At 45.0% G+C, this 14,359-nt stretch overlaps 1 protein-coding gene across 1 annotated transcript in view; it reads right to left on the bottom strand.

Annotated features, from left to right (window-relative positions):
• The window catches only part of Etv6 (ETS variant transcription factor 6), a 236,758-nt gene that overhangs the window by 134,301 nt on the left and 88,098 nt on the right, over window positions 1-14,359 (bottom strand). Inside the window, 1 exon segment of the mRNA XM_036182748.1 lies at window positions 1,436-1,565. Coding sequence (XP_036038641.1) covers window positions 1,436-1,565 — 130 coding nt within the window.

Here is a 14,359-nt window from a genome sequence, read left to right as displayed (position 1 = left end):
GGAAGCAACACTATCTAAACACTGGTGGAGGAAGGAAGGATTCCAGTGCTCTCAAAGCCCCGGAATCCCAGCAATCATCCTTACTGTAAGCAGAAGGGATGAGCCAGCAGTACGGTCCGAGATCTACCCACCCCCAACGCAAATCGTGCACACACACCCCCACACACACCTCGTCCCCAGCTGTTCCCTACTCTCATCAACCATCAACCCATCTTCTGAGGAGGGATAAAGAACGTAGGACAACCTGGGGACCACTATTATGCCAAGGGACAGTAAGCAGGACTATTTGGCATCCGAGTCATTTTAAGCTCCGTAGAAGCAGGAAATTCTGCTTTCTGCATCTCTGTACCTGGGGTACCTAGGCTTTGGAAAGGCCTAATGCAACCCCGGTGCCCTTTAGAACTTGGACGTGTGCCCTTCAGACAACATTCAAGGCAGAAAAACTGGCATTTTCTTGGACACAAGTGATGAGGGTGGGAATCAGGTGACTCATTTTCTCCGGATGCTCCAGTCACATTGTATCCCCTGGGCTAGGGACCAGCAGATGAGGAGCAGACAGAAAGGACACAGCAGGGGTCAATGCTTTGGAGACTAACACTGGTCACACAGGCGACGCAGTTGAAGACTGAGATGGAAGGGGATGGAAGCAAAACCAGGTGTGACCTGGGGGAGAAGGGTGAAGCCGTTAAGGTAAAGTATGGCCAAGAGAAGGGAGAGAGGGTGGAGTGGATGAGCGAAGACAAAGGAAAGACATGTGATGGTACATAGAAATGAAGGGGAAAGAGCAGCCAGTATGCGGAGAAACCGAGGGGAGAGGAACCTTCAGAGGGGAAGGCTGTGGCTTAGAACAAAGTGGGGGTGAGCAGGGGGGTGGTGTGGCAAGTGAAGGTGCTGTACCAGGCAAGCCTAAGCCTGAGTTCACGCCTCCTTGGAGCCAACGGTGAGAAGAAGAGAGCCAGGTCCCCAAAGATGCCCTCCGATGTCCACATATGTACCTTGGCCCACACCCCAACACAATCCTTCCCCTCTACACACACAAATAACTTTTAAAAGTAATGAGTCTGAATCTACAACTGGATAAAGGAAATATGAAGCTGGGATGAATATGACTTTAAAGATAAAAACTTCGAGGGAAAAAAAAAACAACTCATTTGGCCTCCTAGATTACATTAACTCTGTCATATGTTAGGTATTTCTAGCTTTTCCCCCCTGCCATGTCCCTATCAGATACGATTGAAAATATTAAGAAATTAGGGACAAGAATCTCAAACTTCTCAAAGCCTTTATGAGGCGAGGGTCAAAGATTCCAGGACAGCTGGCCAAGTCCCATGAACACCATCTCAGGCCCAGAGCTTCTCCTTGGGATCCACCTGGCGCAGCACTCTTGTCAGCTCTTCCCCTTCCCAACCCCGTCACCTCGAAGGCAAACACTCACGCAGGTGCGCCGGCAGGTGGATCGAGTCTTCCTCCATCCTGAGCGCTCGAGGCACTGGAACATGAAGTGGAGTCGAGGAACCGTAGCTTGCCACTGGACTCTCCGGAGGTGTGTATGAAATCCGTTCCTGCTGTTAGGAAAAGGGGAGGGAGAAGACAAAATGAAATGTTGCAATGGAGGTGTGAAACTCTGAGCAAAAGGCAGGAGGGGCATGTGGGACATCGGCCTGCCCAGAGATCCCTACCAAAGGTGTCCAACCTTCTGAAGTCACAACATGGTCCTGTCATACACGACTGTGTTGAGCCACACACATAGTTACCCTGGGATATATACAGCCCACTGGCATCAGATTAGACAGGCCCTCAAGTAATGCCACCTTTTAAATACCTTCTATTTTTGATTTTAAAAACAAAGCAAGCAAACAGAAACACTGGAAAGGTTAAAAGCTGGGTTTGGGGACTCAGGTCAACAGGTGCCACACCGGGGGTTTGTTCCCAGAATAAGGAGGGGCAGGGTGAGGAAGTGAAAGCAAGAGTTCTAAGGGTCGTTTTTCACAGCAACTCCCCAACATTATTTTCCCACGTCACATACGGAATGTCACCAATGCATTCAAACCATGCTTCCTCTTCTCTGGCAACGGCCCCAGCTTCTAATCAAAGTATGATTATATACTTGAGTCCAGCAAGAGTGAGCTATCCCAGTAAGCAGGAAAATGATGACTTCCAAATCCAAAGACTAAGATCCAGATTTGTTTTTGGTCTTCTTTTCTGAGAAATGGTCTCCTGTAGCCCAGGCTGGCCTCCAAATCCTGATCTTCCCGCTTCCATCTTCTGAGTGCTAAGATTACATACATGTGTGACCATGCCTGGTTTTTCAGTGCTGGGGACTGAACTCAGAGCTTCATACATGCCCATCAACTGCTTCACCAACTGAGCTATAGCCCCAGATGATCTCATTACATTTTCTATCACTATCTCACTATACCCAAACCACAGCCCCAAAGAGCCAATGTCTTTCCTTCCAAATCTACATGAGCAAGCATCCCTTTGCCCCTTCTTCCTCCCTGTCACAAGCAATTATTTCCTTTCTCTTTGAAGCATTCCAGGGGTCTTTAAAAAACTACTTGACAATAACTAAAGATACTTGTCAACTGACAAGGAGACACGTGGGGCTACAACAGATCCACCATTCAACTTCAAACAGCCAGCATTTGCTAGATCAATTAAAGCCAACCGAGTGACCGAGTGGCCGAGTGGCTGAGTGGCCGAGTGACCGAGTGGCCGAGTGACCGGAGAAGGTTGTTATAACAGTAACTTGAAAATAACTACTGTGTTCAGCAAGAGCAGCTCCAATCTACATACCAATAATCAGCCTGACTTGCAGTCCACCTTGAAATCTAACTTTCAATGGTGCCCGTGATTTAGCTGGACAAACAAAAGTGAGAAATACAAGGTCCAAAAATAAACTTGGAGGAAAGATCAGTAAGTTGCTATGAAAATGAAGTTCAGGAGCAATAGCAAATTCTAGATTAAGGGGAGGCAAGGAGGACTTGGCCAGGTGCGCATACTTATAATCCCAGCCCTTGAAAGGAAGATACAAGAAGTTCAGAAAGGCCAGCCTGGGCTACATAAGACTGCCTAAAAAAAACAAACAAACAAAATCAAAAGAGGGTCCTTACATTTTGGAAAGACAGGTCTTTAATACTGTATATTTCATCAAATAAGTAAGGCAAAGGAAGGGAAAGCCAGGAGTCAGTCCCCTTGGCTCTGTAGCCAAAGTCAAGCTTTTCTTCTGCTCAAAGCCTGGAAAGTTTGGTGGTTAGGATGCTAAATTTCAATTTTAAATGAAAATATACATGTTATAGTTTCCAGATGGAATCACCATACCTTGCCTAAGGCATCTAAAAGAGTATCTGTTTAAACATGCATCATTGAACGATCCTGGTAAATTCTCAATCCAAGGCAGGCCCATAGACCCAAACTGGATTTCTACATCAACCAAGATGTCTCAAGATACAAAACATCCAATTTCCCTTTAAAACAAAACAAAACAAAAACCCACGACACTGACTATTTCAAGCAATTCTAGCATACAGTTACTCTTTTTGGTGTTTGCATGTTTGCCTTGGGGCCGTGTGGGGTAAGAGAGGCAAGAATTGCATATGTGAGAAGCACATCTTAAATCTGGAGAGGGTTCCACCAGCCCAGGTGCAAGTAAGTTTTTGAGCATTTCAAGCACACTATCATGATGTCATCTAATAAATTCTCTATCCTCCTCAAACATGCCCCCAGTCTAATCTCATCTGCATATCAATAGTTAACGTCATTCCCAGAAATCGCTTTGTTTTGTTATGTTTTTTACATAAGTGAGACTACTGATGGAGAAGCCTGGTACAGTCAACAGGTCTTCAAATGGAATGACATGAGGGTGAGGGAAAAAAATGGTGTTTCATAATATGACTTCTGTCTCAAAGCAAAGACTCACAAGAACCTCATGCTTGTCTGTAAGAGAGAAGACCACTTCATTCCAGTCTCCTGCCACCGAAGTTTCTACTTTGCATTGTGGGAGATTGACCATCAGCCTACAACCAGGGTCTGGCTGGGTGTCACCTTCATAGTGCATATATTCCTGACTGCTATTTTATCATTGCACTGTGCCTTTGGCGTACTGTGGCTGCTTTGTAAGTGGCCATTTCTACAGAGTTGCTGGCCTCCCAACTAAACTGATGGGGCATGCTTCAGTGCTGGTCCTGGGACCATGTGCAACAATTCCTGTCCAGTAGGGTTAGATAGGGACATCCTCTTGTATGATGAGATCTACCAGCAGCAAGCTAGAGCCTGAGTGGTTGTGGAATGTGACTGGGAAACACTAAGCTGATATCAGGAAGCCCTTTGTGAAAGGTTCAGTGAACACACCCATCCACCACAGGGGAGTAGCTACTTTGACCAAAGTGAAAAGGGCCAGCTGTGCTTTTCAGGCCTTGAGCAACCCATGGGTGGCAATGATTACCTACTGGATCGCTGGGTTTAGTGGCCTTCGGAGACCCCAGTGACTGTTACCTGGTATGTGGGCTCTTTTCTGAGAAGAACAGAACAAACATCCGGGAACACCACACTGAAGACTTAATGTACTTTGTCTAACTTCCAGCCTGACTTACATAGTACTCAGTTTTTACTCCTTTACTATAGGCATGCACTTAATATCTATACAGGCCCATTAGCAGCTACCAGCCTCTAGAAAAACTAGGCAGGGCTATCTCAGTTAGAGACCTCTAGACAGAGGGGCTTAAAGGGAGCTCACATCCAACATCCTCATCAAGTAGCTTCTTTTGTTCTCACCACTGCTAATCCTCCTTCATCGAAAGAAAAGGTGTCTAGAGTAGCAACTGCTGGCCCATTCACCTCTAAAGAAAACTGCCAGCCAGATGAAAACCAAAGGCACTTTATTTTAATACTGGGAGCACTAAGGATTTTTCCCAAGAGGATTATAAACATGTCCCTAATTAAATTAAATTGTATAGACAGTAATATTAATGCATTATTGTAAAGAATAAGCCATGGATGGAAGTCAATGCTGCGATTAAACATGCTGTGATGTGGGTGCGCTATTGCTTAGATGCCGGGGTTGGGAGGGATGCTGCTCTCAAATTTGCAGACAGAACCTACCTCGCCAAGTTGGACAAAAGGGAAGTGCTGTGATTTCTGATGGGAACTGTAATATCCATGAGGACTGAAGAAGGTAGAAGAACTTCGTAAGGCAAAGGAAAGCGGAAGGTTGAAGGCAAGGGCTGAAATGTAAGTTTTACTAACCATTATAGAAAGCTTTTTCAAATGGATGTTCCTATAAGAACAACTTACTGAATTTGAAATTATTTATATCTCCCTTTAATGCCATCCAAAGCATGAAGGGCTAATGAAGGGTACCAATTTTATTCTGCTTATTTTTAACCTGGGAACTTGAAACGTCCATGTGAAAAAGGCTCACGCATCCTGTACAGAAAAATGACATCTTCACTTCCACTGCCCTGCCCTCAGGCCACATGTTCTAGAAGGGTCAAAAGCACAGAATTATTAATACCATGAGCATCTCCCTCTTCTGAATTATTCAATATAGAGCTCTGTAAATTATGAGGACCCCTCTGGTCTATTCACATACTTGTTCTTACACCATTATTGGAAAAGGTTGAGGGGTTGGGTTAGAGCCTATTATTAATCAAATACCTTTTGGAACTATAAACAAAGCATTAATTCACTCATTTATTGGTTTTTCCAGACAAGGTTTCTCTGTGTAGTTTTCGTGCCTGTCCTGGATTTCCCTCTGTAGACCAGGCTGGCCTTGAACTCAGAGATCCACCTGGCTCTGCCTCCCTGAGTGCTGGGATTAAAGGTGCATGCCACCACTGCCGCCGCCCCCGCCTCCACCGCCACCACCACTGGGAGTTAGACAAAGCATTTTGTGAATCAAGGACAACACAAATAAAGCCAGTGTTCTTGTGCAAAGATGGTTAATGAGTTATTTCAAAAAGCTTAGATGTCTTTGATTGAGGAACTCTTTCTAGAGACTGCGTCTACAACACTGCAAATGCCAAGATTATATCTCCAATTTGGTTTCTGAAGACTGCGTGGAAAGTCCTGAGGAGAGTCGGGACCGAACGGTGACTGTTTCCCGGAGTTACGGTAAGAACGCCATCACAGGCATCTCTCATTTCCTGCTTGCTACTGTCCCACCACAGCAATGAACATTGCAACGCAGATAAGATGTATAAACAGCAGAGAGATCAGACAGCCGGGTCTCTAAAAGTTAGGGGGAATGCTAGATTGCACAGAACAAACCCCTCCTCTGACAAGCTATGTTCCGTGATTACTAAACAAGCAGGAATACTCAATATGATGGTTAATGGCAACTCCATGAGCTCTGGAGTCAACTGGGAGAAGAGGCCGAAGTACCTGGGTAACTAGGGTAACTGAGGTGGGAAGCCCAGCCTACTGTGGGCGGCACCATTCCCTGGGTTGTGATCTTGGACTAAACACAAAGGAGAAAGGAGGATAAGCACAAGGACTCTTTGCACTGTGGATACGACGGAACCAGCTGCCTCAGCCTCCTGCTGCCATGATCTCCCTGTCATGATGGACTCTCCATGGAACTGTGAACCAAAGTAACCCTCTGTTAAGCTGCTTTTCTGTCAGGGTATTTTATACTGGCTGCAAAATGATTCAAGATTGGTGGTGTTGGCTTTCACTAAATACACTTTTCATAGGCATGCTTTTAGTAACAAGCTATTATCTCTACATTATTTTTTAAAAAATAGATAAATAAAATCCTATCTGCGCCATTCTCTAAGCATTTGGCATTACAGAGGCAAATAAAAACCTAAACTAACATACTCCCCACACATCTATTTCTTCACTTGTTTAAAAAAACAAACAAATTCATTATTTTGTCCAACACAAAAATCGGTATGATAAACTTAAAGACCTTGAGAAATAAGCACATGCAGCTATGGATATTATTTTTGGACTGTCCCTTAGAAAGAAACTATATGCCCCAGAGTCTGGGCTCAGAGAAGATCGATCATCAAAGATATCCAAATACACATGAGTAGTAAAGCCGAAAAGAACACGCAGAAGTGAAGCTATGGTGATTTCTTCTCCTCCCAGGAAGGGTTCAGGAGACTTTTCTAAAACCAAGAGCCCAAGTGCTTCTTGGCAACCAGGCCCTTCCCATGAGAAACATCTATCTGGACAGCCATTTGACAACCCGAGTAGTGTCTGGTTTTTAACACTCGCTTGCAGGATTCATATCAGTATCTCGGGGAAGACAAATGGGAGTTCCCTGTGGAAAGTAACATGGGTGGGAAGCACATTCCTGGTCTCTGAAGTTTCCTCCCCAAGTTACCCTGATGGCCCAGGCTGCCCTAGGAAGAGGGTGTGCCGGACAGCCACACACTCAGCTAGCAGGGCTCTTCCCAGGAACTAGGCTCTGCCAATCTGAAGGAGTGCCATTTTCTCTGGAAGTCTATGAAGAGGGACAAAACAGGTGGCTCCTTGCCCTCACCTCCACCCACACACCAGTTTCAACCTAAAATCAGAAGACAATGCATTGCATCTGTCAAATGGATACAGTTAAATCACATTGCCTTCAACCTTCCTTTACCCACACTTATTGTCTCTGCACAGTGAGGTTATAAAGGAAAGGGGGAAAGTATATTAGTAATAAGCCCTGTAACCAAGCCTTGCTGTAGTGAGTAGCCATCCCAGCATTGGCCTGGAAGTTCCAACCCCCATTGAGGCTTCGGTAATGGTCACACCCACAAGGCGGGGCGGAGGAAGGAAGCGGAAGACCCAGGATCGAGAGGAGAGGTCTCTCTTGGTTCTGGGATCCTGGACACTGGAGGTAGACCTAGCAGTGTTCTCAAGAGAACACTGCCAGACTGCGCCATACCTTTGCCAGACTCTACAACCTATCCCTTCATTTGTAAGTTACCCCACAAAATAAACCTCCCTTTTAACTACATGGATGGCCTTAATAATTTCACCAATACCTTGCACTAAAGCATCACTGAGACGCTTCCCTCTCTAACATTAAGAAGTACTTCAGTGTTCAGTGAGTCTAGGCCTTTGCATGGCATTATGAATTAAGCAACTCAAAAGTTCTTGGGTTTCTAGAATTTATATTCCATGGTGGGGCTAAGGGTGTAGCTCAGTGGTAGAGTTTACCTAACACACACAAGGTCCTGGGTTCAAGCCCCAGCGCTGCAAACCATCATCAACAATAGCAACAAAAGAAAACAACAATTAAAAGAAAAACAATGCCGTATCATTCTACCCATAAAGACATGAATACATACACATACATCTCGGGATACAAATACAGCTGGAAAATACAGTCACTTCAAAAATCCAGAAGCCATTAAGAGAAGTTGTGTGCTTCTCATGGGGTTGTTTCACTTCAACCCCACAAGAAGGCTGCCAGGAAGGCCTCCTCACCTCCAGTCCACAGTAGGGAACCTGATCTGAAGACTATAAGGCTTAACTAAGCAACTTGTTTGGTCATCAACTTGGGAGGTGGCAGAGCTGGGGTGTGGGTGCAGGCTGGTCTAACTCCACTCCACTGAACTGCTTCTAACGAATAAGAACACCAAGAAACTGCACTTCGGTACCATCGGCCAATGAACAATGGCTTTGTAGCTGATGAGGGGCCCTAAGAGGTAGGCTGCAGCTGTGCCAAGTGCAGTGTCCTTGGGATAGCTCCTTGCTTTGCACCTGTCCTCAGTTCTCAGGGGACACCAGTGGCTCATCCGACAGAACTGTTAAAGCCTAGCTACCCACTTTCCTAAGCCTGCAATGTATCTTATGAGCAGTAAGTAAATGAATTTGGCTAAAATAGAGTATGCATGTCTGTTTGTCCCCGTATGGCCTCTGCACAGGAGCAGCCATTAGAATTCATACAGGGGTGTGTGTTTACTTTGAGACAATCAGTAGGAGCAGTGAAGCATCTCCAGAATGCTTGTGTGTTTAATTGCTTTACACTGTATAGAAATCTCATCTTGGCTACTGCCGGGCAAAAATATCTTACTCTTTATCTCTAACGTTTTCTTTAACAACAAGAAACCATTTCTCTTACTCAGTTCTTTCCAATTCTTCAAGAACAATGAGTGCAAATATGCAGATGAGATTAAAAAAATAAAAAAAGTGAGGAAAGGACCCTGTCAACACTGGCTTGATACAGCTGGAAAATCTTAGGCCAGAAGGAGTAAGTCTGCCGTCATAAATCACAGTGGACATTGTCCAGGAAAGGAGACTCCTGTAAGGGCCTGGAGATGGACACTGCTAAATGAGGAGGCAAGTCAGCAAGGACATGAGTGGTCAGTGGCCGGCCGACCCTTTAAGTCTTACGGGATCCTTCAGTATCAGAGAGTGACTATAAGAGAGAAAGGGGGATTCCTTGTGTGTCAGTCAGCATTCCATCACTGTACCAAGTACTTGAGACAGTCGATGTATGAAAAAGGAAGAGGAAAGGCTCGTCTTAGCCCTCAATTTGAGAGGTTCCAGCCTGTGATCAACAGGCCTTGTCTGTTGGTCTGGCTCTGGGTCTGTGGCAAGGCAACACATGCTAGCAGGAGATCTTACACCACTTAACTCAAGACAGGGAAGCAAATGGAGAGAAAAGGAGAGACTGATTTATCCCATTATCCCTTTCAAGGGCATGTCCCCAGTGGTTTGAAGATCTCTCACTAGTTCCAATCTCCCCTTCCCCTTCTTCTCTCCTTTCTTCTCTCTCTCTCAAAAGATTTATTTATTTTTTTTTTTTAATTTTATGGGAGAGTGTTCTACCTCATGTGCATGTCTGATGCTCACAGAGGCCAGTGGAGGACATCAGATCCCATGGAATTGGAACTGCATACAGATGGTTGTGAGCCACCATGTGTGTGCTGAGAATCGAACCCAGGTCCTCTAGAACAGCCACTGCTCTTCACCACAGAGGCATCTGTCCAGTCCCTATGTCCCCATCGCTTAAAAGGGTATTTTACCTCCCGGCAGTGCCACTCTGGGGCCAAGCCTTTGAAAGATACTTATTCAAACTGAAACAACATCCGTAGGAGGTGGACCCCATAGTGCAGACCCGGGTAGTAGGGAGAAAGGACCTGCCAACAGCTCCAGCACCCACGCGTGTGGGGTTGCTCCTCTAGAGCTGACTGAAGCTGAGACAGGGAGGTTTTGTAAAACGGGCTCCCGGCACGGGGCTCGCACAAGTGCTTACAATTCCAAGAGGCTGTTTTGATACTCTCTGGTAAGTCAAAGCTTGTTAACAACGGTGTAGGTAGAAGCAGCCCCAAATACAACATGAACATTAATTACACCCACTTGTCTATCAATTAGACCCTAAGGTTGTACTGGATACAATGTTTAAAAGCAGGAACTCCTAGAAGTAGGGTACCAAAGCTAAAAAACCAAAAACCAAAAAAACACTCAAATACTTTTATTGTTCTAATTTTAAAGTATTTTAATTAAGATCCTTTCCACTCCTGAGATGGCATGAAATTCTTTTTTCTTTCTTTCTTTCTCTCTCTCTTTCTTTTTTTTTAAAATACTTTTCTGAATTTCTTAGATATTTCTGACATGAATAGCAAGCAGCAGCTAAAGCTGGGATTCCTTTTAATGCCAGGTTGTGGTTTCCAGGGAGGACCATGGAGCCAGCCCAGCTCTCTGGATGCACGGATGGTTAGCTCATTTGGCTGGGTCCCAGCATCATGCACACGCAAGCAAGGTTACAAGCTTCAGACCTGGACAGGAAAATTAAATTCATGCCATTCCCAGCCCTAGCCCCAGCTATGATGCCACGAATGCTTGCAGCTGAGAACAGAAGAGATTGGCAGTTGGTTGCATGGCTCCTGGAAACGCCATAAAAATGTGTGTGCACTCATAGTGTGCCAGCAGCACGTGTTCATTGTAGGAAAGGTGAGTATTTTCACTTATATAGAACCACTGAGTGCTACCGCAGGGGAAAATTAAGTTTCGATGTTGGAGTTACCCAGAGATGCCCCTGAGCTTTGGATCCACCATTTCAAAGAGGGTCACTGAATTCTTTCTTCCCGGCTACTTTCAGATGCAGAACGAACAGGTACTTAAGTTAGCAGCAGCAGCCTGTACCCTGGGTACAACACAGTGGCCAAGTTCAGCTACCATATTAGCTGCTTTCTCCTCCATTAATGCTATTCCTTTTAATGGTTTGGCTATTACAATTAGCCAATCTGCACAGTCCCTGCCTGGGGCTAACAAGTAATGAACTGAGAGAGTTGCTATTTACTTGTATCGGGGGCGCCATTAGAGAGGCTTCTCAATTTCGTCCCACAAATGAGAAAAGACCTTCCAGGCATGTGCCACACGATAGCCCCTGTGAATCACTCACTGTGCCACTGGTGTGGGAGCTACCCTGGGATTCACGGCATTGAAAACCTGGGCTGAGGGTAAGTCCAAGGTCAGACTCTTGCGGACTGCTTACATACCAGTGCAGTAACTATGGATCCCACTACCTGCTTCATGTGGCTTCCTAAACTCTCTCCTCCTTCTCCTCCCACAGCTCTCTTCTCTGTCACACCCCACCATTCACCACTGGCAGCCCTGTTCTTTCTCCTTCCTTTAATGGCTACATCCTGGAAGTCAAGCTCACAATGCCAGCAAGTTGGTAGCAAAGGCTGGAGCGGGGGCAGTACCTTAGACTGCTTTTAAAACCAAAAAGACTTTCAGTCCTGTGACATCTCTTTATACCACACCCACAGCTTGAGTGGGCTACTTATGGCCAGCAAAAAACTTAAGGTTTTCAATATAAGGCAGCAGAGCGAGGACAGGTTTACATTCTAATCCCAATGTCAGCCACACTAAGCGAGAGCCCATATTTTGTAGAGCTGTGCTGCTGGCCCAGGCTAGGCAGCCCCAGGGGAAGCTGGAGTCTTAACTGACCCCTAGCCCCAGCAGACAAGTACTACGCAGGTCAAAAGGAAGAACTCTCTTATTCTGTACCCGACAGGTGATTCCTGGGCTGCCCTGGGCTGAGATATGAAATGAAATGAAGGGGGATGGAGGACAGCCCTGAAAATTGTATCTAGAGAAATGAGCATAAATCAAGTCAGAAAAGATTTACGTCTCTAGAAAATGTTTACTATCAAAACAATTTGCAATGCAACCAATTAACATTGTGTTTAAAAGCAATAAAGAAATTGTGAGTCCACATCCCAGTGTTCCTGAGACACCAGCCTAATAAGACCCAGCCTTTACTGCTATATCATGCTACTAAAAAAAAAAAGAGAGAGAGAGAGAGATAAGCCTTATACAGCATTTCTGGGCTTTTTCAATCACAGGATCTCAGTATATACAAGGTCTGGTTATAACAAGTGACAGAAAGTCCCACTTACTGCAGAATTTAAGAATTAAACTTGCCGGGCGGTGCTGGCGTACGCCTTTAATCCCAGCACTTGGGAGGCAGAGGCAGGGGGATCTCTGTGAGTTTGAGGCCAGCCTGGTCTACAGAGTGAGATCCAGGACAGGCACCAAAACTACACAGAGAAACCTTGTCTTGAAAAACAAAACTAAATAAAAAGGAGGAGGAGGAGAATTAAACCTGTCCTGGTGTTGCAAATGGGAAATCACTGGTATCTGATGTGCAGGTACCAACTGAGGAAGCAGAATCCTGTGACCACTTGCCTCCCCCTCCACAAGGATCTAGAATAGCCCCTCCCCTTATCACGGTAACATAAACTACCTTACAACCAATCATGAGTGTGGCATGCTTGTGTTTCTACTTTCAGAAAAAAAGTTCTCCATCTGTACTTGTCAGAAACAAAATTTACAGAATTTTCCGACTCTTAGACATAAGGATTCACAATTGGAAGAGGCAGCCAGCACCTTCCTCATTGTGGTCATGGTTAGAGAGATACTGGAGTTTGGATTTCTAGTGATTTATTATTGAAACAAGTCTTGCTGATAAGTGATTATTACTATGGAGATGACACTGGTATTAATACCATTCTGAACAATGAGCAATTGAAATGAGAATGAAACATAAAAGTACATGTGTGATAACACCAATTAGCAGAATACTAACAGCTTGAAATAATGAGGAAACTCATGTACTACACTCATAGCTTTTTAAAGACCAATTAAATATTTTATATGAGATCCCATGTCTTCATTAAAACTGTTATTATTCAATGGTATGTGAAAAATATGCTTAGATTCACATGTACCTTGGGGATTCAGGATCAGTTAACAATTTAGGAAACACACATCTTTGATGCGGTATTCTCAATCTTGGCTACACAACAGAATTACTTAAACAAATAAACCCCAGTATCCAAGCAAATCAGAGTCTGTGGGGATGTGAGCCAGATATTAATATTATCACTCCTAGACTTTGATTCTGTTGTGTGCAGTTAAGGCTGAGAACTGCAGTCTGAAATCAAGGCAGAAACGAGTAAAATTAATGAAGACACATGGTAAATGATTTTGTTTCACAACAGATTTTAGAAGGCTTATTAATGTGTGTGCTAACTGTCCTCTCTCCTGAGTGAATTACCACTGTCCTGTCTTTCGCCATAAAACAGGTGACCAGTGTAATACAGGGAGTGTCTGGGACATACCACCCCATCTGTACATGAACAACTGCTCCACACAAGTTCCTCTCTTTCCTCACTGTCCCTGTTTCCCCAGTGGCCACCCAAGGAACCTGGCCAGCCTCAGGTTCTAAAGTTTGGTGCAGAACCTCATTCTCTGTCCTTGAGGTATGTGCGGCAGGAGCATGGCAAGGTTAACAGAGAAGCAGCAAGAAAAGGCGCTTACTCTCCTTCGGTCTGTCCTCCCTTATCTTCTACCCACTCAGGCTTCAGATGTCTCCTGGAAGCAGTTCTCAACCTGTAGGTTGTGACCCCATTGGGGTGGGGTTGGGGGTCACCTAAGACCATTGGAAAACACAGACTTCTACATAACGTAACATTCATAACAGTAGCAAAATTACAGTTATGAAGTATATATAAGGATATGGTTGAGGTCACCACAACATAAGGACCTGTATTAAAGGGTCACAGCATTAGGAAGGTTGAGAACCATGTGCTAGAGACTGGACGTGTTGCTTAGAGCTTAGAAAGCCACTGACTGTTTGGTCTTCAGAGGGAATGGTCCCCAAGATGGCTGTCAGGGCTTAGACAGATGTGTCTATGTGCTGTGTGGTTATTTTCTTTGAGGAAGGAGGCTCTTAAGACTTACAGGGCTCCAGCAGCTCCTGACACTTACCAGGATGCACAAGACCCCCTCAAAAGTGAAATTACCATAGTGAGTGCTGGGAGGGAGGAGAGGTATGCTAGAGACTGACCACAGTTACAGAGAGCTCCAGAAAAGCCGTTTTTTGTGAGTTTTCACCCATGTTGGGGTG

This window comes from Onychomys torridus, chromosome 3 (genome assembly GCF_903995425.1).
Source record: "Onychomys torridus chromosome 3, mOncTor1.1, whole genome shotgun sequence".
NCBI classification, from domain to species: Eukaryota; Metazoa; Chordata; class Mammalia; order Rodentia; family Cricetidae; genus Onychomys; species Onychomys torridus.
The sequence above is the reverse complement of the archived record's forward strand: the minus strand, read 5'-3'. Positions and strand labels throughout refer to the sequence as shown.